General features: G+C 40.8%; 1 protein-coding gene across 1 annotated transcript in view; it reads right to left on the bottom strand.

Annotated features, from left to right (window-relative positions):
- The window catches only part of LOC126389725 (E3 ubiquitin-protein ligase SMURF2-like), a 71,935-nt gene that overhangs the window by 28,127 nt on the left and 16,176 nt on the right, over positions 1–27,632 (bottom strand). Inside the window, exons 2-4 of the mRNA XM_050043551.1 lie at positions 13,666–13,704; positions 11,364–11,472; positions 3,821–3,954 (exon numbers count right to left, since the gene is read on the bottom strand). Of these exons, the coding sequence (XP_049899508.1) occupies positions 3,821–3,954; positions 11,364–11,472; positions 13,666–13,704 (282 nt within the window). The remainder of the gene's footprint in view (positions 1–3,820; positions 3,955–11,363; positions 11,473–13,665; positions 13,705–27,632) is intronic.

The following is a 27,632-nucleotide window of genomic DNA, read 5'->3' as shown; positions in this document are numbered from 1 at the left end:
ACATAACTGCAGAGGGCTGCATTGGTGGGGGCGTGTTGCCTCGGTGAGACGATGAAACACTATACAAAACTGGACTGATAGATGCATACGTTGGAAGGCTTATCTAATGCCAGAAACTGTACAGTGGATTTATCATACAGTAAGTGAGGGTGTTAGAATCTTGGAAAGATCTCAGCGATCATATGTATCCTCCGTTTTGACAATCCCCACGTAAGCATAGATTTACCCTGTTTACCAGGAATGTACAAATTTGATTGGCTAGCACAAGACCTTTCCAGATAACTCCACATTGTGTTGTGGCAAAATCTGAGCCAGGTTCAACATTTTTGCCAGGCAACATTCTGTTTTCCTTTACTGGAACCTTCTATGCCGACAACCTTGCCGTGTCAATGCAGTGCCACTGAAAGGAACAGGGAGGCTGTGTGTTTTTACACAGAGCTATTGACGGTCTGACTTATGCATGAGTCAAACAGGACACAGTGAAGTAGGCAGTCAAAAACTCTAATATAAAATGTTATGTCTGCATGTAAGTGTGTTTTAAAATGTTAAAAACACAACAGTGATCTCTGCAGAAAAAACACATCTGTAGCTTCACCCATTTTGTGTGAAAAGATAAAAATTTGGAGACATAAAATATCACAAATTTTGGATGTAAAATGCGTAAGCGGTCTTGTTGTTTCTGGATAAGTAAGGACTCATTGTCTGCTCAGCACAGGATAGCACTGCCAGACACAGACAGCACAGAAACACAACCCAGGAAGACTCTGAACAAGATCCAGACACTGATACACTCAGCAGTCTTTCTCCGCCTCTCTCTTCCTAACACACACACACTCACACTCACACTCACACACACACACACACACACACACACACACACACACACACACACACACACACACACACACACACACACACAATCCCGCAGGGAAATTTGTGCATGACCAGCCCAGCTGACCAGTACAGGGGGAATATCAACAGCATGTGTGTATGTGTGCAGGGTAGGAGTCCTGCAGGGGCTTTGGCTTACTTAAATAAGTAAAACATAATCAGACATAAGACAGAGTGTCAGTGTAGGAGAAGGAGAGGAGCTGAAATATGCAGAAAAGGCAGGGGGAGAGAGTGAGTGAGAGAAAGGGAGATAAAGAGATGCCCCAGTTCGCCATGCGCTAATACTAAAACCAAAGTCAGACGGGATTTGTCATGTCTTTGATTTGCCTGTAATGATTTTGTATGCACATAAAATGGTGCATCTGTTTGTATGTATAGACTAAGCAGATCTAAACAACCCTATAGCTTGTTTCCAGGACTGTGCACATGTGTGTGCATGTGTTTGTGTGTGTGCATGTGTGCATCTGTTCCGGATACGTGTCTAGACTAAACAGGGATGGTCTAAGCCTTACATGGCTGGAATAGTAAGCAGATTTTTCTCTTAAATAAGAGAAGAGGGAAACAGAGAGACAGAACATTTACAGACCTTTAACCACAAGCCCTCACTGCACCATTCAATTCCTCAAAGCTGCTAAACTGCATGCTTCAATGAACAACTGCATAAATTAGTGTTAATATGTGCATGTAGACCCAGGCTGAGTATGTCTATGTATTGATTATTTAGCTTATGCACATCTGTATCTCTGAGTGTGTGCACATCTTTATGCATATATAAAGACTGTAGTATCAGCAGTATCGCGATCAGCAAATCAGTAAGTATTGTTTGCCATTACATCAACACTATAAATATTACACAAAATAAACATCAGGGATCAAAGCGAGGCAGACTAACATGCGTAGACAGCAAGTCATTTTGAAAAACTGGTGGTGTGTGTGTGTGTTAGTGAGTTTGTGGGTTCAGAAGTGGGACAGATGACTTAGAGGTTTGTGTGTGCAATGCTACAGGAAGTGGAGCTCAGTGTAGGGCCAGACAGACTTCTAGTAAACTAGACAATCATAACGGACCCACTTTTGGTTTGTTTGTGTGTGTGTGTGTGTGTGTGTGTGTGTGTGTGTGTGTGTGTGTGTGTGTGTGTGTGAGAATATGACTTCTAGGAACCAAGGCAATTCCAGTAAAGTCTTTTTTTGTGTGTGTGTATTTTTATGTTAGTCCCTGTGCGTGAGCATCTTGGTCAGACCACAGACTGGGCAAAGTTCATGTATCTGCAACACAAAGGACAAGGACGAGGGGGTAATGTGAGCGCTGGTGTCTTGTCATAGATCATGATATGCCTCCCTGTCCACTTCCTGTGGCTACGGGAAAGTATAATTTCTGCCATGTTGGCTGTACAGTAAGTGGCTGGTCTGGAGCCTGACTGGAGTCTATACTGTCTGTTTCTGGAAGATGTGGGTAAATCTAAGGGCACCGAGTGGGGTTAGAGCGTGGCACCGGGCTTTGATGGCCGTTAAGGTCCCTAATGTGGTTTTTGGTGGATTAGGTGGGGTTAACTTTATGTGCTGAGAATGGTATTTCGGAGCAAACATTAAGGTTGCTGGAATATATTCTGGATTCTTATGTGAGGTATTTAGCTTGACAGTTTGGAGTTGGCGTCGGAGGCTGTTACATTTGGGCCAACAAAACTACAGCTACCTACATTCATGGAATTATCCAACTATGCAGTTTGGATAAAAAACATCCAACAAATGGCAATTATATTCAGACAGACAACTCCTTTTGTGGTCATGGGGTGTGACTGTGTACAATGGATGGATGGAAATAAGAAATAGGCCACATATATATATAAAAAATGGGGAAAATGTAACTCAGTGTGGTGGTTCTGGGACATGTCTAACATTTTTGTTAAAGTCAGGAAGATGGATTGAAGGAAAGGAGGAGAATGTGTGGAAGGAATGTTAATTTGACAGTATGTACTACAGTTAAGTGTATATGTGTCAGTAACAACTGACTTGTACTGCAAATAAGACAGGGCTAACAAGCATGTGGCCATATGGACTGTCTAAATGACTTGGAAATCAAAGGGCACATCACAGGAGACACAGTCAGAAGCCACACAGATGGGATAACTAAGCGTTTGAGAATGTGTGTGTCTACAAAATCATTGCTGTTCCTTTGTATGCTACCCACATCGGCCTGAGATCAACTTTATGGTCAACCAAGGATATCACACAACTATCCCAAAACAGCATCCTTCTTCCTCTCTCTACATCTTGTGCAAAACAGTGCCAATAATTGTATCAGCAGGACCATGTTTCCAAGAATAAAAGCTGTTTGTTTCCTTGACAGAAAGGCGCATTGCTGTAAAAATGAATTGTGGCTATTGATTTAGTCCCAGGTGCCGGATGTCTACAGCAGGCAATATTTCTGATATGTGTGGCCTAAAGGAGTTGCATGTGTATTGTGCTCATAAATCTCGTGGCAATGAATGGCTGGCACAAAAGCCCCAGCAGGCTGCAAGCTGGGGATGGGACAGCGGCACTGTTGAAAGAGCCACACATGTACCAGCAGGCTAGCTTGCTATCAAACTGCGGCAGCCAGATAAAACAAAGGCACAGGAAAGGTTCCCTGACATGAAGTTGGTGTCTTGTTGTTGGAGACACTAGGTCTGGTCCGCACATTTGTCTGTCTGACTTTGTGTGCTGAAGGCAGGATGTGTGTGCATACATGTGTGAAGAGAGGTTAGCATGGCTCACCCAACCGCTGTTTAGTTATTCATTAATTAATTCTGTATTTCCCATGGAGCTTTCCCATTAGCCTTCACTAACAAGGCAGACTGGCGCGTTAGGGTAAAGGCCATGATAAGCATGCGGGGGGGGGGGCATGAAGAGACCAACACAGAGGATCCACATGCACGCACAAACAGGTACTTACAGCCAGTGTCTTTGAGTCTGTTGATGGCGTTTGACAGGAGCCGGACACAGCCCAGGAAACCTGCGCCCTGTTTTTTGTGGATTTTCTTGTGATTCCATACGCTGATGGTGATTGAGTCTGCCTTTCCGATGTATCTGACAGGGGAGGAGAAAGAAAGCGGTTTAATGAGACAGAAAAAGGGAGTAGTTTGAATCCTGAAAATATGTATAGAATTTCAAAGGGCCCAATGAGACATGGTGTATGCTCGTGTGCACATTGCAGGGGTGGCTCAAAGCTCAAAGAACAGAGCAGGTTTTCATCAGCCCACAGGGTAAAACAGATGGAAATTGAATAAAATCATAAGCTTAAACACTTAAGAAATCTTCCAAAACATTAACAAACACTGTCTAAAAAACAGAAACTTGTATTTTGCATCACTTCCAACTTCTTCTCTCTGACAGCAAGGAAACAATGCACACCATGTTTGCGGTGTAGACTTTCAGACTGTGTAATGACGCTGATTAGCACATTTCTAAGTACCTTGTGTGTACGTGCTTGTGTGTTTGTGCAGATTTAGCACTGGTCTAGGTCAGTCTAGTCGTGGTTTAAGAACAGAGGAAGTCCCCGAGATGTGCTCCACCACTGTCTGAGACCCAGACGGCTACCACAGTAAACACGCAGAGTTCAACAGTCAAATGCACAATCACACAGTCACTGACACGCACACGTAATTACAGCCTAGCGCTGATGCCAAGCTCTATATTATGCTGTGTACCATAAGCGTGAAGTGGGGTTTCCCTACTAAACACATCAAAACTTGGAATGTTCGCCAAATCATAAAAGCTGGGAAACTGTTGCACTGAAATTAAATAACCTGTGAGGGTTGTGGATATTTTTAAGTGTCCAGTGATTCAGTCTCTAGTTGCTATCTGAAAATCTGATCAGGATGCAGTAGCAGAGATTTGCATCTTGGCACTTTTCTCTCTCAGCAGATGCTGATGTGTCTAGGCCTGTGCTTTGCTGCACATGTTGATTATGATCTCATCTTCTAGTCATTTAACACTATTACAAATGGGTGAAAGAGCACAGAGCATTTTGCAACGGAAGTTTCAATTTCCTTCTCCAATAAAGGTGAGTTAATTAAAGGCTTATTTTCCAAGAGGTGGATACTTAAATACTAGAAACTACTGGTAAGATGTTCAAACCATCTATCTTGTAAAAGGCTTCTGACACAGCATAATATAACCGTGTGATGACACAGATAATTTCACTAATTAGGACAATTTGGGAGACTTTTTTACTCAAAGATTTAATGAGGAATAAAACAAAACAGCTGAATAAATGTTCTTATAAAGTAGTGCTCCATCCTTGATTAGGACACCATTCTAATCTTAGAACAGCAGATGTATAAGCATTGTACTGTGAAGTTGAAATTTGGTTTCCTGCGTTTGGTATGCTGTAGTGCAACTCAAATTGTCTCTCTGAGCACATTAACGTGCTCTGGGTTTAATCTTGTGCAGCTCTCTTTACACAGTGTGGTTGTGAGGTCTCTGTGATGCAAAGGTGTGTTGTGCAAAGCAACCTAGCGCAAAAAAAAGAGAACTGAAATAGCACACGAGACAATGATTGAGTGTCTAAGAATCAGAGAACAGGTAGAACAAAATGTTATTTCCTCACTCACAATAACTGTGCCAAAAACAGTGTTGGGAAATCTTGTTCTCTGACATAACATTGCAAGCACTGACGTAATTATTATTATTCACTCGTTCTGCCACCCAATATTTATCAGTTGCTGTTAGAAATTCACATAAACCACTCCTCACATCAGCATAAATTAGAGCCACAGCACATTATTTAAAAAAGAAAATACATCAATTTTAAAGCTGGTTCCACTTTTACTACCATTAATTCCTTCTTCGAAAGCAATGGTGACAAACACCAGGAGCAAACGCCAGGAGTTAAGTTTTCATTCAAACAATATTATGACTGGTGTGTTAACTGCAAGCCAAATTAATCAGAGCATTTGAGGCCAAATTGCCTCCTAAGTTACCGTGACCAGTTGTTGACAAGCAATCGAACATTTATAAAGCATTTTTAAATTGACTCCAGTGCAGTGCTTACTCCGCATAAAACACACTGAGGCTACGTTACATAACTTTCAGCAAACTGCATGGGAAACAATGAGGGCAAAACAGCATCCCCAATCTGTTTTAAACAAACATTCTCACGAATAGCTCAGCTAAAAACACAAAAACACCAAATCCATCAGCACATTAGTGTGTCGTTCACATCCAGGCCTGTTTGTAACCGGTCCCAGCAACGTTATCTTCATGTCACCTGTTCAACTGACTTCAGCAGTTAAGATAACACACCACTGTTATTATAGACATGAGAACAAACCACAGACACTTGCCTCGTTTATGAACTTACAGTATTGTGCCACAGCAGAATGAACAAGGGGGAAACACTGGGATGAATATTTTGTGTTATATTTGGCAGTGAAAAAAGATTTTTATGGCCTGGCGGGGGTGCTGGGCCTGTGCAATTGTAGGAGAAACACTGAGAACACTGATTAATAAGTGGACTGCAAAGCAGGTAGAAGTACAATACATACACAATGTAACCACAGACTGAACTGACTGTGACTCCCTGTCTTCTATAGGTGGTTGTTGTTGCTCTAAAAACCACAGTATACAAGGTGTATAACATTTTAATACATGTCTAATATCTTTCTAACACATTTCCCTTGTGTGGTTCTTTCACATGACTACAACTACAAAAATGTAAAAATGAAATTACATCAAATTATTTCAAGGCACGTACATGAGGAGGGAGGTACCCTGTGCATACTCTTATCTCTTATCTATATCTTGAAGGGGAAATCGTCTGACTGATTGATGACAACGGAAACATTATCCCAGCATGCTCAAAATAATAAAAGATTTCCAAGTAAAAGGAAATATACCCCCGGAGGTTAAATATACGCCTGAATATTATGTCAAATGTAATTACAGTCATCAAAGTTATCTTTTTCCAGATAATGCTATAACATAGATGACATTAATTACACATGAATTAATAATGAGATGGTAATATAAGCCATTAGATTCATCTTTTTCTTATGAGACTCTTCTTGTGAATACTGCTCAGGGTTCAGACAGAACAGTCTGTGCAGGGTTCTCCTCGTGCTCTTGGCACGTTCCTTATTCTATTCATTGTGTTAAATTATTCAATTTCCACCACTAAATCCACTAAAACAAGAACAAGAAACTTTTGTATCACTGACTACTAAACACTGGTGGTCAAGCACAGCAACAACACAACTACAAACAATCCATACATCTCTTTCTCACACAAACACACTTCATTAGGAGGTTAAGGCAACAACAAAAATGAAGATTAGCACTCGTAATCCTACAGACAACAGCAGAGGAGTGGAAAAAAATTCTTGGGTCAAATCCAGATTAGCTTTCCAGGACATACTAAATCCAGACCTGCAGGACTTCCCAAACTTTTTCTTGCCAGGGAACGTACATTACATTGGGAAGATTTCTCTCCAGGTTGGATATATTTCACATTAATGTTGGACAGCCTTCAGTTGTTAACATCTATAAAGACAAAAATAAATCAGACTGGAGATTCTACAGCTCTGGCTCGTCCATATCAAGTACCTTGATCTGATTTATGTAAATTGAGTTGATGCCAAAGCATTCCTCTTCGATTCCCGTGTTCCTTGCTGTTACATTGAACCGACCACCCCATTTTACTTCTCTTCTTCCACTTTTGGACATATGCTTCCTCAGACGTTTCCTGTCTCTCATCATGGAAAACTGTGAATATTTAAGCAATAACGTAATTTATAGAGTACAATAAGTCCTGGGGTGCAATGTAGGTATGTCTGGCGTAAGTGTTTAGTAAACCTTTGCTGTCTGTCCTAGGCTGAGAAAGACAAAACACTTATTGAATATAAAACCCAGACCATGCCTGTTTCCAAGCACAGAGCAAACAGCTTGCTTTCTGTTAGCATTCTCTCCTGTGTCAACCCACGTTTTTACTGCGCCAACTCACTGCAGACAGGAATGAAGCAGAGAGAAATCTTCTGCGGGTTGAACCACTACTAATCAATGTCTGGAGTTACTCACTTTTTGATTATACTGTAGGTGGGTATGTCTGCCATACAGGCCTCCAGGGCCTATGATAGGTAGGCTGCGATGAAGGCCCAATGCATTTTTAATATGGATGGCCATAAGCAGAGTAAAATCTGACTGTAGCACTGCTAGTACCACTACTATGTTCAACATTTTATTACTAAAAACCAGATCTTGCTCATGCAGTATGTGTGAAGCCTGGTAAAGTAACACAGGTTCTCTTGAGAGGACATGGTATGCGCAGCACAACGTGTACCGCATTTAATATAGAGTGAAGGCAGAGGGAACAGAATCTGACCCTCTAACCAAAGCAAAGTGAAGAGTTTACACTAAAAAGGCTGGAAATTGGAGGCTAAGCATGAGGAGGCAGCATGCCAAAACCAGACCTACATACTACTGGGAGTTCATGAACTTTCAACAGAATGTTTTCAAAAAGTTGGCTGGGTCTGTGTGTCCTCATACATTAAGAACTATAGAGCATCAACTGTAGTTAAAAAGTTATATAATTTTGCAGGCTACGTATGACACAAAATGTAGAGCATTAAGGCTTCTGGTAGTATCAGAGTCATGTGGGAAAAGACCCCTCCTCCTAAAGCTGGGGGTGTGGCGAGCTGGCAATCTGCCAAGCCCACACTCCCATCTGCTTTCTGTGGCATGTTAGTCATTTCCTGAAACAGAGGAAGAGGCCAGGGGTCGCTGGCGGCATATATACTCCTCAGAGAGGGTGGGGATTGAGATGGGGGCAGAGAATTATGTAAAGAGGGGATCTGAGGTTATTGTTGACAGGGTACAGGAAGCACTGCAGAACAGGTGTGTGTTTGAAAATGAAAGTGTGCACAGAAAGGCAACCTGTATCTGCTGTTGTAGGGAATCATTTGGTGACATACTGTACGAATGGACACTTAAATAATCCAGATACATATATGATCTTTATGGAAATGTTATGCATTCACTTGAGAAAAAAAATTACCCTGTTTTCCTGAATCAACAAGATTTTTAGCTCAGAATTATGAGAAAATTTTACATGAAAAAAAAAATTCTTGTTTTTCTTAATGAGATAACCTTGTTAGTTCAGAAAAACAAGAGTAGATTTTTTTTCATGAAAATGTCTCATAATTTGGATATAATAATCTTACGACTTAAAAAAAAAAACTATAGTTACTGGCTTGCAATTGTATGTCTCCGCAAATCAGTCAAGTTGCAGTTACAGTTTACACCCATGTCTGTCCAGACTCATATGTAGCTGTGACAGTTGACAAAGCTTCAAATGTTGCTGCAAAGAAGCTATTAACTCTTATAGATGCTTCAAACACACCTTCAACCTGGCAGCACAGAAGATACGTTACATCTCCATGGGTTCAAGATGGAAGATTAGTGTCACCAATTCAGTATCTGACCAAATGTCTCCCCTTTTGTTCCTGAGTTTCGACATTGAGTAGAGGCCAGAAAAGTGATTTTGCAGATCATTATGATGTCACAGTGTAGCTGACCTTTGACCTTTTGGATATAAAATGTCATCACTTTCATCATTTTATCTAATCAGACATTTGTGTGAAATTTTGTCATACTTAGCCTATGAATTCTTGAGCTAAAACATGTTATGAGAGGTCACAGTGACCTTTGATCACCAAAGTGTCATCAGCTCATCGTTGTGTCCAAGGGACATCTCTGCCAAATCTGGAAAAAACTCCCTCAAGGCGTTGTTGAGATATTGCATTCATGAGAATTGGTTGGACAGGCAGGCGGACGGATGGATGGATAACCTGAGAACATAATGCCTCCAGCCACAACTATCATCGGTGCGGAAGCATAAAAATCAAATAATTTTTCCCCATGAAAATAGAGCAACTGTTTTTTCTCAAGTGAATGCATCACACTTCCGAACTTCTCCTACAACTGAGTTTTATTATACTTAGGGTAGCAACTTAAAAAATATGTTCAATTTCTGATTAACCGGCCTATTATTTTATTGAAAAATAGATTAACTAATTGCTTGGTCCATAAAATATCAGAAAATAGTGAAGAATGCCGTCACAAGTTCCCAGACTCTGAAGTGACTTGTCTGACCAACAGTGCAAAACCCAGCAGTACAAAAGATATCCAGTTTACTATCACTGAAAACAAATAACATTCACATTTGAGAAGCTGGAATGTTTGCAGTGTTTGCTTGAGAAATTACTAAAACAATTAATCGATCATCAAAATTCTTCTTCTGCCAACCAGCCAATCCAAAACATGATTTTTGTTGCTAAACTATTAAATTTAACTTTTTGACCTTTTTATAAAAGAAATTATCAATCTGCTCAGAGTGTGCTACGTATTGTCATCTTATAACTATCATTACTATTCCCTCTTTTTCTTTTGTAATTCTAGAGTGCATCCCTTTCTCCTACCTTCCTTTCATGTCTCTTTCTCTACTAAAAACCTCCCAGTATTTCTTCTATCCGGTTTTTCCTTCATTCCTTCCTCTACCACTGTTTCCCTCCATCTCTCATCACTACACAGCCTTGGTTTCCACGGGTCCTTTGGGGTGAACACTCCTTGTAACGGCCTGTCGACACAGACCTCAGTACGGGGTTGTAGCCTTTATTAGCGATGTAACCAGCAAATAAGAGAAGCTTCTTCCTCCTGCATCTCTTTGGTTTGTTTTTTTTTTTACTATTGGTTTGTTCATAGATTTAGTTTGAAATACAGATTTGCGTATACATTTCTAAGACTGACAGAAAGTGAAAGCGTCCTTGACAGAAAAATCAGGTTTCAAGAAGATTCTTAAAGGCCGATATACAGCTTACCCTGAAAGAGATTACTAGAATAAAACAGCACTCTAAATGTGTGTTGGCCTTTCAAAAGCCAAATCTGACTCAGAGAAAGTGAGAAAGCCAGAAAAATATGAATTAGACAAACTCCAATTCACAGAGGAACATTGTTCAGGAGTGCAAAACAAGTTGGCAAACTCCTTCTTCTAATACCCAAAATAGGAATAATCTGTTATCTCAGAAAGAAGGAATTCACAGCACTATGAGTTGTGTTTTTCTCCCAAAAAATCTCATATACATACGTCTTGGTGAGGTCTGAGGTATGAAATGTCTATAATCTCACCCCTCAAGATGTTTTGTTCACACGTAAAACAACTCAAAAGCTTTATAGATGGGTGTTTCTACACACAGTGAAGAGGCGACTCGATCTGCATTCCTGAAACACTTGTCATAGCAGTTACACACTGAGACACACTCGAGAGCAAAACCAGTATGCTGCATTTCTGTGACAACAATGCTTGTCTGTACTGTTTCAAATTTCAGGTGGCGCGTGACGTCATACACAAATCATCACACACACAGACACTACATTTGTTTCTCAATGAGGCATAAGCCGTGTACAGCAACATGTGATGCTGCTCCACAGTTCTGTTGACTTACAGATCATAATGTTGATTCCACTTTGGGTCCAGCGTATTTCTCACAGTATCTGTAGAGTGGCATTGTCCTGAGCCGTCCACCACCACTTTGGCAAAAGGATCTGGCAACCCTGTAAAAGCAGACAGATGGAAGTGAAAAGGTTTTGTTTAGCCACTGTACAAACCCAGTGAGGTCACCAATACCCCTCTGATGGAGGAAATCCGTGTGTGATGGTGTGACATGCTCAAGCCTCATTTGACTTGTAGTCAGGGCGCCGCATCTTTGGTGACCCATGACAGCAGTCTCCTGTGTTTGTTTGTTTTGCTTTCTTGTTTCTTAGTATTGTTTATTGTGCCCAGTTGAAAGGGGATTTGCTTGTGCTGTTATCTGATCTGTTGTCATCCTACTATCATGAAGGTTTCAAGTTTTTTCCTCCTGATACTGGTCTTTTTTAAGGGCTGAGGCTAGTCATGCAGGAGTATGACTAGCCTCAGAGACTCAAGTACAACAGAGAATTTCCCCAATGTTGAGTTTTTAACCGTTTCTCTGTCAAGACAATTTCATAAAATATTTTTTCACAGCTGTTTTTATTCACCTAATCTCATAACCCAATGGCTATTGTCTGATGACAATAAGCTGACGGGGGCAAGGGCTTATATTTCAGGCTGATCCGGTGTAGCCTGTGGATATCCAGACAAGACTTCCTCTTCTGTGCACTGGTCATATCGGCTAATCTCTGTTAACAGATATCTGCAAAGGAATGCAGATAAATAAAACAAAGTAAATAATATAAAACACTTGTCATTAGACAATAGCCAATGTTTTCCTGGACTGCTTTTCGGCCAATGCACTGCCTCTCCATACGGACCATATAATGGGGGATTTCAATTGCTGCTTTTTTGATAGATCTAAGCAAAGCTCCTCTCAGTAGCTCTGATCCTAATAATGTTAATTTGGTTCAGGTCTATATGTCGATTCTGAAGAGAGAATTTATTTATTTTTTTTTTAATTTTATATACTTTATTAATCCCAGAGGGGAAATTCAACAGAGTGCGACAACATCATGGTGTTGTGTGAAGATTCAGAAACTAAGTAACTGATCTTATACTTATCTTATCTATTTATTGTTGTATTCTTCTTTCTTCTTAAACTTATTATTATTGACTGCTGTCTGTGAGCCAAATTGCCCCTCTTTGACATTAAAGCTTTTACTCTTCTCCACAACTAAGCCTTCTCACAGCATCTCAGTCAGCTGGAAATCTGATAAAAGGATTCTTCTTGGTGTGTTTATCCATGTGACTGTGCATATATGTATATGTATTTTAAACGTTAGTATATACCTTTGGGCACCGATACTGACACAAGTCAAACCTGTTCATTCACCCTTACACTTTTGTCCGACTTCCCTCTGTGTGTGTGTGTGTGTGTGTGTGTGTGTGTGTGTGTGCGTGCGCATGCGCGTAAGACAAAAATAAGCCTGCTATTGTCTGTATCCATGACTTACAGGTTAATGGAGAACCAAATTGTTAGATAAACACCACACCACTTTTGCAATTTAGTGCTTTTACCGTGATCAGAACTAGCAATTAAGGTTAAAATGTGGGTTGCGTGGGAGTGAAAATGTCTCATCAGTGGAACTTAATAACATGTCTCCTCTTACATGAATGGATCCTTTGCCCTGATCACCTGAGCAGAGGTTGAAGAAACAGCCTTAAGCTAAATGTTAACTAATAGTAAATTAGAAGCCAGGAACAAAACATACTACTTCCCCCTTGAATGACCTCCAGCTATCAGCATCTCAATCTATCAATGTCTGTGTACACTTGTGTGTTTTAATCCATTGAGTCCCATCTTACTCTTCAGTTTCTCTGTGTTCTCATTAGCTTGTTTTCTAGTAAAAATAGAAATATTTTTCCTATTTTTCAAAATATGCATGATCTGACATGCCATGTAACGTTTTCACAACATAATGAAAATCAGAGGATGAAAGGTCATGTTGACTACATAGTGAAGTTTGCGTTTATTCTCTTGTCATTGCCATTGAGGTGTAATTTCTGTCTAGTTTAATTAAAGCCTTTTTTAATTAGGTCTTGAGCTTCTGTACCAGTGGATCTGATACCTATTACTAGAAGTTAGGTTACCGGTGGGTCCCTGTGCGTGCGGAGCCTCCCGGTGCGTATAACAGACAGGCAGCTCCTGAGGGACTTCATTTACAGCATGGCTTCAAAAGCCAGCAAGCTGCCATTGCTGACAAAGCCCATTCTAATGCACGAGGGAGGGAATGGGACGGAAATAGCAATATGTAAAAATAGGCTGTACTTACGGAAGAAGTCTTTCTTTGCCAGGTTCTTTGCACAGAGGACTGGAAGAGAGGAAAGACAGAGAGATGTTAATGACAGGTTAAAAATGAGATGTGCACAAATTAGACAAAAATAAATTTAAAGAAAAACAGGGCAAAGACTGCAAAAAAAATAGGCTATCACCAAATATACATAGTCAGCCTTCAATGGTACATAGTTGTTCCATTGATATATTGCATCTCTCACCCTGCTAGTGAAATAACAAACTCTCAAAAATATTCTTCAAGTTAATATTTTTAAAGCACAGTTGTAAAGTGTAAATGTGTGGCAACGTTTTGATTAGGCTAACTGCTTCTCTCCAGTGATATTTTAAGTAAAAGTGCAGCTAACTTAAATATTAAATTATTTATTAGTTTTTGTCTTGGCTGTTAAACTTGACACAGTTTCTGTTGAGTAATTACTGCTGTCTTTTTGCCAACATATTAGTTTGTCCATTCGTACTGTCCCATCACAGGCGAGGAGACCAGTCTAAAGACTTTCTCCTTGTGAAATATTTAGGAGACAAGCACTCTATTCTGTATGAAGCAAGTCTCTGCGGGGTTTGCATCACAGGCAACATACAATGGCTTTCAACAGCGATGGACAGAGTAAGAGAATAAGTCTGTGTTTGGGTTTCTCTGCTGTTGGCTTTCTTTTTTGTCTTCTTCCCTAAATGTCTGTATTGGAGGGCCTAGGTGAGGCGAAGCAGGCCACTGCTTTGTTTAGAGCTGGCTAGACAATCCTGTGACAATTATGGAGCGAGACAAAGCAGGCCAAGCAGCAACAATAAAGAGCAGTGGCAGAGAAAACCAACATGATGCAGGTAATAAACACAACAGTGAACTTAAGAGATGGAAAATGGAGTTGTATAAACATCACAGGCTGCAGACAGAACGACGCCTTAATCACTTCTCTGTCAATGAATTGGAGGTGGTGCTAAACACTACACAAAGAGACAGTAAAAAAAGAGGTAAATAAACAAGTGCTTCCACCCATCTACGCATTTTCTATATTAACTTCTTTCTATTCATGGTCATGGACTGCCACTTCATTATCAATGCAGGTATATGACCCCTTTTTATCCCAACCATATCACAGCCTTAAGCACTATTCGGACGGGATTAGTTTTACATGGGCATGTGGGGTAATGTCTCTCCCTACAACCTTTTGGGCATGCATTTCTACTTGACAACCTTGCAAACTGTTGGCGAGCTGATTTGTTTGCTGCGTATCCATGACAACACACAGAAGTGACCATAAAAAGAAGAAGAAGCCGTGTGGCGCAAACTGTGGTAAAAACCCCTGTTGAGACGCATGTTCTGAATGCGCTGTAGACATATTCAAAGAATGCTCCTAAAACCTAACTAATACTGGCATATCTCACGTTAATTGTAAAATACTTAATTCGGAAAAGGCATAATTTTGAATATCCAAACAGATTATACTGTTTACATAACCCGTGTGCATGTAATTGTAGTCAGTGTCCAATAAAGCAACAAGCCCAATACTGCAATATTAGATGTTTAAAAAAAAGCTGAAAAACAGACCGATTCGGCGGCCAAAAGGAATTTTGTCCACCATCTAAAACACAATGTAAAGCCTGTAGTGTGAGTGCTCTTGCATGCTGCTGGATGCATTATTTATTGCAGCCAACTACGCATGCATTAGCCTCATTTAGAAAATAAGATACAGAGTCTATGAATAAACTATGCGTCTTAAAAGACAGAATTCTCATGCAGTTATCAGACAGAGGGTCAGAGAGTTGGTGAGACTTTTTGATCATTTCAGATGTTTATACCAGCAGGGAAATACAGAGTTATTACATTGAGACCCCTATACGCCAAAACAGTGCTGTGCTGGAGACATCATGTACATGAATCACACAATAGATCATGTTAGAGCATGTGAACCTGCCACGAATGAGAAACAAGCACCACTTCCGAAAAAGATACGGACAGGCCTGGGAAACCAACCTAGTATTACACCCGTTCAATGTGGAGACCTTGACAGTAACCAAAATGACACAGTCACACAAATCAGACAGAATCACAACATGGGAACAGACGATCTCAACACAAACCAAATTACACTGACTGGGCCCGAGTGGATGAACACTAACCATCAGCTTGTCAGGGGAAATTACACTGCCAAAGCCGACAGTATGGGTGCAGGCCAAATCGGAGGCAGCCAGAAAAGCCTCCTGTGGGACAAAACGGACACCATGTTGTCGGCAGACAGGAGAAAAACAGGAGAGACAGAGGCCAGAAATCTTGGCAGAACATTTGTGGACAGAGAATCCAACTCAGAGACAAAAATCAGCCACCAAAGTTAAAATGGGTCATCATCTTCGGCCTTAACCCTGGACATAATGATATGCATTAGCCTATTTTGTGCACATGTATTCCAAATCATTAGCAGCAGAGGATTGGCAAAAACTTGATTCCATCTATTGGTTTGGAAATCTTATTTAAACAGGTCTTGTGTGGTCTTCTTGTAAACAAGCAAAAGTTATGTTTAGTTATGTTTAAATCCCATTTCTCACTAAGCCCTTTGTTTTTGAGTGCCCCTTTGCCCCTCATAACAGAATTACAAGAGATGGTGGTTGAAATTTTCCCCTGTGAAATGGGACAACCCTTCACGACCCTGATTCATCATCAGCAGTCCTCCATGCGTTCACATAAACAGATGGGACAAATTTGTAGCCAGACGTTTTAAATACGCCATCTTCAGCTGTGGTGATTGCTCTTGCTTCACCACAGGCATACTTTTGCGGGTGTCAGCAGCAAATCAGAGAAATGCAAGATAAAGACGACGTCTTCAATGCCAGAATGCTGGTGGATCAGTTTGCCTTGTGTAGTAGAGACTTGAAACAAGTTTTGTTGTAGTTAGCCTAGCTACACAACATGCTAGTTAGTGATTCAACTGCTGGTGTTGGATCAACCCGTTTGTGTCACACATGTATTGTAGGAGTTTTGAAGCTTCAATAATAATTACAAGTAAATATTCAAAGCTTTGATGATACACGATGGGACCACCCGAACCTGACCCTTCTTTAGCAGGCCTTTGCACTGCTGTGTGTGTGTGTGTGTGTGTGTGTGTGTGTGTGTGTGTGTGTGTGTGTGTGTGTGTGTGAGAAAAACAGTGACAGAGAAGGAAGAGAAGTCTGAAGATTGGATTATTGCAAGCACTTTTTCCACAATTAATAATACCTCAAATGCTGCGGGTCGGACAGCATCACAAGATACAAAGCAGCGCTTCACTACAGTTGCCAGCCAAGGATAACGTCCACATTTCGTCTCACCTGTGCCTCTGCCTCACCAGGACAGCTAATTCAATAGCTTTAAGCAGGGGTCAGTGACTGTGCTGAGGACACTGGCCTCATTCATGTCTGTCACTGACCACCTCCTTTCAATTTCTTCCACCACTTTACTGGTGAAAAAACAAAAAGAAAAAAAGAAAAAACAAAGCATTCGAATACTGATTTGGGTGTTGATTACCATGGCAACGATTGAAGCTTTGAAGCTTCGAAGCATTTGGGTCAGCCCTTACATACTTTCAGATAAACAAGTTTACTCTATTGATTTGTGTGTTGATTCAAAAAGCCATAACACTTCACCCTTCCCCTCTATCCCTGCAAGAATCAGGACACCCAACCCCTCGGCATGAACGTGTAAAACTGAGGCGTAGGGCTACGTGGTAGGAGCAAGGGGTGAATTGGGTTTGAGCTTATTCAACAGAACAGATTGTGTGTGTAACCGTGGGGTCTACCAAACGTGCCAAGTGCATTTCCTTCCTCATATTATTATTCAGTCATAGATTTTGTCATGTGTCATTTGGTTTGCAGTGGGTGATAACAACTGCTGAAGAAGCAACACTGGTTAACCAGCTGCTACTATGTTCAACTGAGCAATAATACAGACTTGGCTCCTCAGCTACAAAACTATGCTAATGAAGATTAAGGGATTAACCTGCACACTGCTCCAGTGTCTCAGGCACAATTACCTCAGAGGGGAAAGCCTCTCTCATTGTCATCAATGGCCTCTCACCAACTGTACTGCCAGGCACAGCAGGCTGCTGCTACTGACGACTATGATGACGAATAAAGTTCAAAAGAGGGCAGGATTTAGACAAAGGACCAACAATAACAACTAGGGGACCAAAGTTTTTTAAGAGATAAAACTACTAACTGCTACCAACTCCCAGATAGATGGATAGACAGATATCCAGGTTTCTATGAGGCACATAATTTACTTACTGGTTATTTTTCGAAATCAATGCTACAAGAGCCTGACTCACATTAAAAAAGCCATGTGACAAAGTACTGTGAGTATCATGAGATTTATGCAACAGCAAGGTGCACGGTAAAGCCATCTGGACATGTATATGCATTAGTGTGTTAGTGTTAAGTGTTCTTAAAGCAAGAGCGCTGCATTATAGATGGGCAAATTAACTTCTCATCCCTGAAATTTGAATAAAGGGCTCCTTAGCTTTGTGTAATGAAGTTTCTCTGTTTAACCTTTAGCAATTGAGCACTGAGTCTCTACATAAAAAGCAGTGCCATCAATACCACAAAAGAAATTTAAAAAGAGCAGGAAACTTAAAGAAAACATCAGTATATTTTGAAAACAAAGGTAGCATGAAAAATGTGAGCCACCACTTTAAGACCACCCCTAAAGATTTGAATATCATTTTACAGAAGCCCCATAAGGATTTAGATCAACATGCTTAAATAAGCTGATAATCTTATCTGGCCTTATGTAGACTGTATCACTGCGGACCCTAGCATCAATGAGGAATCAAATCTCATCTCAGCACCCTGTGGGGATCCAGCAGTGTTGAATAGCTGCCACGTGAGCAGGCAGGCCATGGTGACCCAGGGTTGGCAGAGGACCAGACTCATTCAGATCCTAACACGGAAAGCTAGGTCAACTAGGAATCAGTAAACGACCAGGAAGCCCTGGGGTGAAGCTGCCCTCAGTGTTGTCCGTGGATCATCATCCCCACCACAAACCCTCACTTTAACAGTAAGAGGAGAGACGATAAATCTGGCAACACATTAGTGTCCTGTTAACAAACTAAGCAGATGATAATCATGTTACCATCACCTGGGACTCTCCTAAATATTTTGGCAGGGGATTCTACAAATACTTCTTTGGATGTCTATTATTAAATAAAAGAATTACAATTCATTCCTGACCTTGTGGACGGGAAAAGTTCACCACAGTATCATTTTGTCTTCTTTTAGCCCTTTTTAACCATACAATGGTTTCAAAATGAAAGGGCTGGAATAAGACAGCTGAGTCATACCCAAGAGTCACAACTAAACACTTAGTATTTGGTTATCAATTAACAGCCAGCCTGTGTTGATAAATACTGTATGAACAAGAGAGTTTAGGTAGCTCATCTTCCCACCAAGTTTAAGATATTGTTGGCTATTGCAATCCTTGTAACTAACTAGGCTGTTATCTACCCACTCTGGTGTTGATGTGACACTTACCAACGTCCGCCTATCAGATTTCAATTCACTGTGTTTTAGAGTTCTTTTCAAAAAAGACATCTTTTAATTAAATAAAACCTAAGTATTCCTCTGAATTTTGTCTAAATCTAATTGTACACAGTCCTTTTCTATGTGCTGACATTACATTTTTCACTAAATATTGCTGATTCAGTCATCTGACCACCCAAACTTGCCCTCATCTTAAACTAAGCTGTGATAGTACTTAAATGGTCAAAAAGAGGTCAACTCTGTTCCATTGTTTATCAAAAGGATTTGAAACAGCTGCTGTTGTGGGACCATTTGTAGGTGAGTCGCCCCATTCCACAGTCTGAAACAAGCCATAAATCAAAGTAACAGTCACGCCAAACTGAGCCTATCCATCTAAGCAAGTAACATGCTAGGATAATGCTTTTACCACTGTCTGGTAGCTAAGGGAGGTGGAGACAGACAGTGGCCTGTATTTGACCCAGACAATATGTCCTTTAGCTTTAGAGGTCAACCATAGCTTCCCATCCCCAGGGGAACTGCTAATGTACCGTTTAAGCCTACAGCTTTAATGAGCTTGCAAACCAGCAACTCAAGACTTCAAAAAAGAGGATATGAAAGTAAAGAAACTATGATTGACGTCTCAGTACCTTTGACTGTGTATTAAATCAGTGCCACACTATGAATCAGAGGCTACAAATGACTAACAGTTAAATGTTTTTCAAAGATGCAACAATCTTTATGTGTGAATATCATGCTTGTCCTGTTGCCTCAGTCGTTAGTCTGATTCCATGCAAATCTTAACCGTGATGACGACTGAAATACGGCTCCTCATGTATTCACAGAATCACTTATAGGCTACCATTATGCTGGCCCTCAGTGGCTGGCAGTCATGACATCTGCGTCTGGGACCTGCGCCTTATTAGTGACCGAATTTGAATTCATGAGGTAGATGCATACTGGCAGAAGTGGTCTTGTGTTTGGCTTTATGTGTTTCCTCGACCCTCCCAACACTGTTTATCCAAATCTCACTCAAATTTAAATTGCTCCTTACTGGCCATTTATACATCAGCAAGTGGAAGTAAAGAAGCTCGTCCGCACAACACAGTAGGGTGCAGCAAAAGCCTGTATACCAATATAGATGTAATTAAATAGCTTATATATAGTATAAAAATTCTTCTGAAATAGGACTTAAAATACACCCCCACTGATGTAACACTGCAATAAATCAGTGCAAAATTATGCATAATTACATTGTGCATTACAAAATGCAAGTGCCTTAGTATTCATTACAAAAATGCACCATGTGCCTCAGACCACAAAGAGAGGCAGTTAGAGGGGTGGGAGCTTTAAACCGTCTCCGTCTGTCTGAATACAAAGGTCAGGCTGAAGGTTAGCATTAGTTCTGGTGAAAAGGTGAAAGGTCTTAAACAGATAGGGGCAGGGGGGTGTTGGGGGATTCCCACTTGTTTTCTCATGGGAGTCTCCATTTGCAATGATTGCCTAATGCCTCTCTCTGTTCGTTGAGAAAAAGGGGAAGTGGGGGGCGGGATAAGATGTTCAGCTCCTTTAAACCCAAAGAGACTGATACTCTGTTTACAGGTATAAAAGCAGCACAATCCACAAAATTATCATTTTTTAATTCTTTTATAACAAGAGAAAATCGTGTTAAATGCTGTCCCAATGCACATTTAGGAGGACACTTAATTCTGAGTGGTATGAATGTGTCATTCATTCATGGTGGTACTATTCACTCTGAATAAAAGAGGAAAGCTGTGAGAGTTGTGTGAACATTTGCAGCATAAGTGCAAAGGGTTACAGCTAAACGTTATTTTTGTCAACTAATAGGAAAATTCATAGTATTTGACAAAATTATTTTAGATTATGGTTGATGGTAGCCCTGTGATAGTCTGGAAACCTGTCAAGGATGTACCCCACCTCCCCAATGTCAGCCGGGATAGGCTAGGGTATGCAGTTACAGATAATGGATGGATAGTTGACGGTGTCAGTGAATAAAGGAGTGTAGTTAGAGCGCGGGTAAAGCTTGATCAAAGGGCCTTAAGGTCCTGGCACAAGAAAATCATTGTTTTAAGAAAATATTTTATTTGTCAAGAAAGGGGATGACAAGACAAACAGACATGAGCTGTATTTAAGTTCACAACAGTGTATGATTTGCACTGTACAGTCCACTGAACCACAAACATGCCTCTAGCCTCTTGCACTCTGTAAACATTATCAAACCAATGAGCTGGGCTGCGTTTGCTCTCTACCAAAGGGTTTGTGGTGAGTAACTCCAGTAGACGATTGCGTGATTGTGCACTGCTGACTCCACGGACAAGTACAGCCATTTTGTGGTCCATTTGTTCAATTAATTCTCCGGCAGCGCTACAAGGACAGGAGAGTCAACCCTTGCTGCATCAGCATTCAATTGCTGGGCTTGGATGCTGTCATGAATAACACAGCTACAGAGTAGTGGTGATCTGACCTAGAATCTTTTTAATTTTCCACTGCCTTTTTGGCAATACAAACAAATTTTAGTGCAGTAATGATGTAATATTTGAATCTTAATCAACATGTCAGTGAGTGCTACAGCCAAATCATCAGTCAAATATAAGTTGTGCTTCTGTAATGAGTAATGTGCTTTTTTAATACTGTGCTGGTCTTTACTCAACACGACATTAAATAACATTATGACTAAATGCGAAGCGTAACCAAATATTAACAGCGTCAATAGTGTGACTGAGGGTTGTTTAAAAGGAAATGTTCAACACACTGGAGCGTGACTTTGGCTGTCTAGGAAGACCGAAAAAAGCTCAAGTCTCACAGCTAAAACCCCTCAGGGCAACATCTTTCAGGGTGAAAAAAAGGCTTCTATTCTTTCAGTACTTCAAATATTCTTAAGTAGAACATCTGTTTCTTTCCAAAAAGCCTCTCTGACAGACAAATACAGATTTAACTAATTCCCAAACACAAGATAATAGCAAACAGACAGGTTTAATAACCTAAAAGTTGCTACTTAAAAACAGGAGCTAGAACATGACCTGGTGAAGCTCAATTAGATGCAACCTAAGCAGAGTAAGAAAGACGTCAAATGTAAATCACAAGCCTTTGAGACATATTTTACATTTCATGTTGTGGCGTCAAGTTTGATCTTCAGCTACATCATTATAAACTTCACTTAAATGGAGTGCAGCCAACCAATAGAGATGTGGGTGTCTACCACCTCCTTGATCATAAACATGAATCTTTCCTAGGGGACGACTGCTTCCTCAAGGCATGCAGTGACCTAAAAACTGCATGCCTATCCACAAGCATGAAGTTATGATAATGTCCTGGGCCTCAGGTAGCTTTACAGACAGAAAGTTGTACCAATACACCATCAAAGTGGGGGAGATTAATAATACAAGGAAAAGTCATACATTGAAGGAACATCCCCACTTCTCCAAAAAATCTAGGTTACCAAGTAATGAAATGTGCATGTGGCTCAAGGCCAGAATTTGATTCCTCTTACCTTTGCACACACTTTACCAGCCAGTGTGGACTCTGTGCAATGACCCAGGCTGCTTCACTCAGCCATTTCACAGGGTTCCTTCACTTTCAATTTTCAAAACATTTTTTCTTTTTGGAGCATAATTGCTTAGTTTGAAAACAGCTAAAGTACTCTTCCTTGGACCAAATAGGTGACGCCAGTGTAGTAGTATTCAAGACCATTCTCCAGACCACATTTTGAAGGTTTCGGTCTTGTTTTGGACTCGACTGCATTTTTTTTAGGTCTTGTCCTGGTCTCAGACAAAGAGGAACTGAATTTTATTTCAAGACTGGTCAAGACCAAAACACAACAATAAGTTGCTGAGCAAAAAAAACAGAGCTGAATAATGTGAATTCCCATAAATTTGGGTGGATCTTTTCGATCAACTTTAGGAGTGCCTATGATTTGAATGCTCCACATTTTATCAAAATTGTGTAATGCAGTGTGGGTAATGCACTGGTCTGGTCTTGGTCTTGACTCAGTCTTGACACACTTTGATCTTGGTCATGACTTGGTCTGGGTTTACGTAATCCTGACCACATCACTGGGCCATGCTGCATCACAAAGTCATTATGTTTGTATTTGTGCGTGATTTCTGAAAGCTTACAGATGCAGACAAAACAGAGCAGTACCACCAGAAATCGTGGGGGCAGTGTGGTGTAGTTCAAGCGAGCTACGTCCATAGGAGACAACTAAGACATTTAAGAAATGGAATGGAACAAAGCAGTAACCCATCCACATGTAGCAATGTATTTAATGGTCTCACAAACCACCACCATCTACAATGCTGCCTCCATTAAAAGGTAAATTATTACGACCTCCTCCACCATCGCCTCATTTGTTGCTGTCTGAAACTTCTGATTGTGCCTTCTAGTGCCATCTATTTGTTGTATATGTGCCATCATAAAGGATGTATGGAAGTGTGGGGACAATGCCATTTACAATGTTTGAAACACATCTATTTTCTTATGTAAAAGGAGTATAAATGAGCCCTTAATGTAGCTAAGATGAGGTTGTTTCTTTGAGCATTCTTTTTTAGATTAAATAACCTTCAAATCTCTCTTGATTTTAAATGAGAGGGGTAAAATGTTTATCAACATCTGTATTTATAGAGGCTAACTGTTTCTGAAGTTAAAATAATACAATTAAAAATACAAAAAAGTCTCTCCCAACACACACACTGACATCCCCCGACTCATTAGTGACAGTCATTCAGATCTGAAAGTGAAGGCCCACATCCCTCGCCTTTGCCCCTCTTATGACTCCAGCTACAGCCCCATGCTGTCTCATTCACAGCATTGTTCAACAGTTAAACAAAACACTTCCTCTTCCTGTCCTCATGCCTCCCTGGCAGGCCCGGTCACTCGCTAGAACACACTGAGAATACATGTTGGAAAAAGTACAGTGTGTGTACGTGACCAATTTTATGCTCCAGCAGCAAGTACATGCTGCAAAAAATAATGATGGTGTGGTATGAATTAGCATTTATGGGTATCCAGAATTGGGCAATGTTGCCAAACTGGGGATCTAATCTACACTGCACTTCCTCTGGAAAGCCATTACTAGACTTCCCAACCTCCCACCCTCTCCAGCCTTTCTCCAGCCCAGTGAATGCTCAGGATGCCAATTATGTCATTCATTTGAGAGGCCAGCAGTCTACAGCTGACACTCCCCCTCCACCTCCCCCTCCTCTCTGCTCCCCGAGGAGACGCCAACAATCTGGAGTCAGGAATCTGGAGTGGAACGTAGTCACTACACAGAGGAGGAGGAGGGTTGGGGTGGAGAGGGGTGAGAAGGTAAAGACGAAACGTTCATCTGGAGGCATCTACGGAGGAATGGTGGAGAAGGGGAGGGAGGAATGTGAGGAGGGGTGGTGAGGGAGGTCTATCTAGAGTCGCAAATCTGTGGAATGCAGACAGTAGAGGGGGAGAAAGGGAGAGAAATATGGGAAAGCAGAGGGAGGGAAAGAAAGGGGAGATGTTAATTTGGAATTTTGATAGTGATGACATTCTGGCAACAGTGGAAACACTGAGGGAGGAGTAGCAGGGATGGCGGAGAGAGATAAGAAGGGATGACAGAGAAGAGGAGAAGAGGGATACAGGAATAAGCAAAGTAGACCGTAACATAGTTCTATATCAGCGCATGGGATATTTAGCATTTGTCACATTTACTTACAAGTAGTTTTGTACCCAACTCAGAACTATGTCAGTCATATTGTATTTGGCTGTTAAACACAAGTATGGACTGTTCGTTCCTTTTGTTCCATACAGAGATAAAACAGGGTTAGGCAAGATGTTCAGAGTGACAGTGACGTTCATGTAATATAGTAAACAAGCCAAGTTAGTCCTCTGAGCTAATGCAGGATAACTACACTAACAACTGATCAGAAATGTGCAATGTTACAGACACTAAATATCAAACAAAAGCCAGAGACGGTATGGTTTAAGTTGCTGTGAACTGTAAATTCAACAGACAATAACATTTTCTCAGAGCCTGACCGGGAAAAGCCTCTCTTCCTCTAGGAAGCTGCCTCTGTTTCACTCAGGCTCAACCTGGGTCTGTGTCCACAGCTGCCTGTAGCGTAGAGCAGCATGAAAGCGAGAAGTGCTCACTGTGCCGCTAAATCTGGGGACCGAAACACCCCCACAAGAACACTGCAAACTGACTGACTGCTAAACTTGAAGAATCAACTGAGGTGTCTCGGGTGGTGACTTAATTCTTTGACTTTCAGGAAGCAGCACTAAAGTCTGCACTGAAATCACCAAGGTTGTATTATTAGGAGGATGTCTCACAACTTTTTGAAGTGGTCTGTATAAATTTCGTCGGTTGACATTTATCTGCCATCCAAAAAAAAGGTTCAACCTTTTCTACTTTAATGAGCTGTGTTGTGTTATTTCCATGTTCTGCAATATCTAAGCAATCTCATCTACCAATATGTGTGCCTGTCTGAAATACAAAAAACACTTTTTGTTATTCTTTTTTGTTGTTTATAATGAATGTTTCCATAGATGGGGCCTGGAGTGACATTACTAAATTAAAACTGAGCCACAATGACAACATCAAATCTAATCTAGGTCTAGGTATCACAAGGTAATATGAAGTTTACAAATGTCAGATGTGGGAAAAAAAGAACCTCAATTCTACAATTTGAGTTGCTGTAGTCTTCTGACAAAATATTAAGAGCAATGGCCAGATAGGGAAAGGAAGTGATGTGTAGAGAGACTGAAATTGGGAACACAGGGAGTAAGCTAAATTAGTTTTTAGGTGGAGGCAAGCTGCCACACAATGAACAGATGGAGGGTTTGGGTGGTAGGAAACCAAAGAAGAAAGGTGACATGAAGCAGAGAGAAAAGGATGGAGGGAGGGATAAAGAAAGAAAAGAATTAAGGGGGAGGAAATAAGCCGGAGGGAATCAAGCTCATCTAAAGACTGAGTCACAAAGTAAATGGAATACGCATACAGGAAGCGGACATTGGATTTAGATACAGTCAGGTGTAATATCATACCACAGGAAAGTCATTCCCATATGACTCATTTGGTACATTAACAGTGTGTCTGTGGGGGAGGTTTTTTAACTGTGTATTTCAGTTGCTATCAGCTTACCGCATGCCCTATTAACCTATCAGTAAACTTGGCTAACACGTAAAAATGGAGGAGGTAACTACCAAGCAAAGCCATGCTGATCGGACAAACACTTCACAGAAGCATCTGAAAAGCAGTATGTGGAAGTATTTTGGCCTGTACACTGAGGAAGCCAGATAACCAACAAAGAAAAGGTGGTTTCTCCCATTTAGGTGTGTAACTACAGCGAGTCAGAAACTGAGTGCTTCCAAATGCAGGTGACCTACACTCAAGACTGTGCCTAAATGCAACCTGTGTAGACACACACGGAGCACTTAAGTTGCTGCTCTGTTGAGGTGCTGCTCACGCTACGCCTCCTGTGTAGACGCAGTGTTACAGCTGGGAGATGGCTTATTTCATCTGCACGTGCTTTAGCTGATGTAAGTTAGTCCAGCCTCTTTATGAGCACAAGCTGCTGGACGGTACTCTATATGATTCATGCAGCAGCTGTCTCAGGAATGCAGTAAAGGCCATTCTTGTCAGTATTTAAGAGCAAGAGACCATTGCATATGATTCACATAAGGTCAAATGATGTGGGTTTGGATTGGATGAGGGTTTTCCTTGCATTGTAATGAGGCTAAGGGGCCGTCCCCAACAAGAACGACAATAGCTATCGTTATATTGTTTAAAAAAAATCGCTCTACCTCATGTGAAATGGCAGAGTCCACACCAAAACTATAATGACCTGCAACAACGGCAAATGAAATCTTTGGGATCACTTTGAGAGTGATTTGAAGAACGATAAAAACACTGACAAATCACACTCCATCTTAATGTACAGGGCATCACGTTCGACATGGCAGATGACAATTTGGAGAGACTCATTATTGAAGTTCAAAAAAATGCACTGGTTTGATAAAACAGTCTTTTTAAAAGCTTTCTAAAAGAAGGACATTTGGGACGCAATCGGGCTCACCCTTAGAATCAGTGGTAAGTGTTCTGTTATATTTACGGAGATGAGGATTATAAATAGCTAACTCTGGAAGGTTGCAAACACAGCTGAAGCGTGCAGCGCGTGCTTGGTGCCATGGTTTACAGAATGTTATCGTTAATCAGTATGGATGCTCACATCGTTATTGTTATACTTATTGTTCTTGGTGTGGACAGCCCTTAAGGTCAGGACAAAATACAGCATCAATAACATGGAAAACGGTGTTGCTTGTTGTGATTATGTGTGCTGGAGGTTTAAGGTTCAACCAAACTGTATTTAATATTTAAAAATATAATATTTATCTATTTGCATAATCTTAAAAACAGCCACAGTTGTGAGGATGCGCTATTAGCAGGCATTACGCCAAAGCTTATTCAGCTCATAAAGG

This window comes from Epinephelus moara, chromosome 5 (assembly GCF_006386435.1).
Source record: "Epinephelus moara isolate mb chromosome 5, YSFRI_EMoa_1.0, whole genome shotgun sequence".
NCBI classification, from domain to species: Eukaryota; Metazoa; Chordata; class Actinopteri; order Perciformes; family Serranidae; genus Epinephelus; species Epinephelus moara.
Note: the sequence above shows the minus strand (reverse complement) of the source record. Positions and strands in the feature narration are given on the sequence as shown.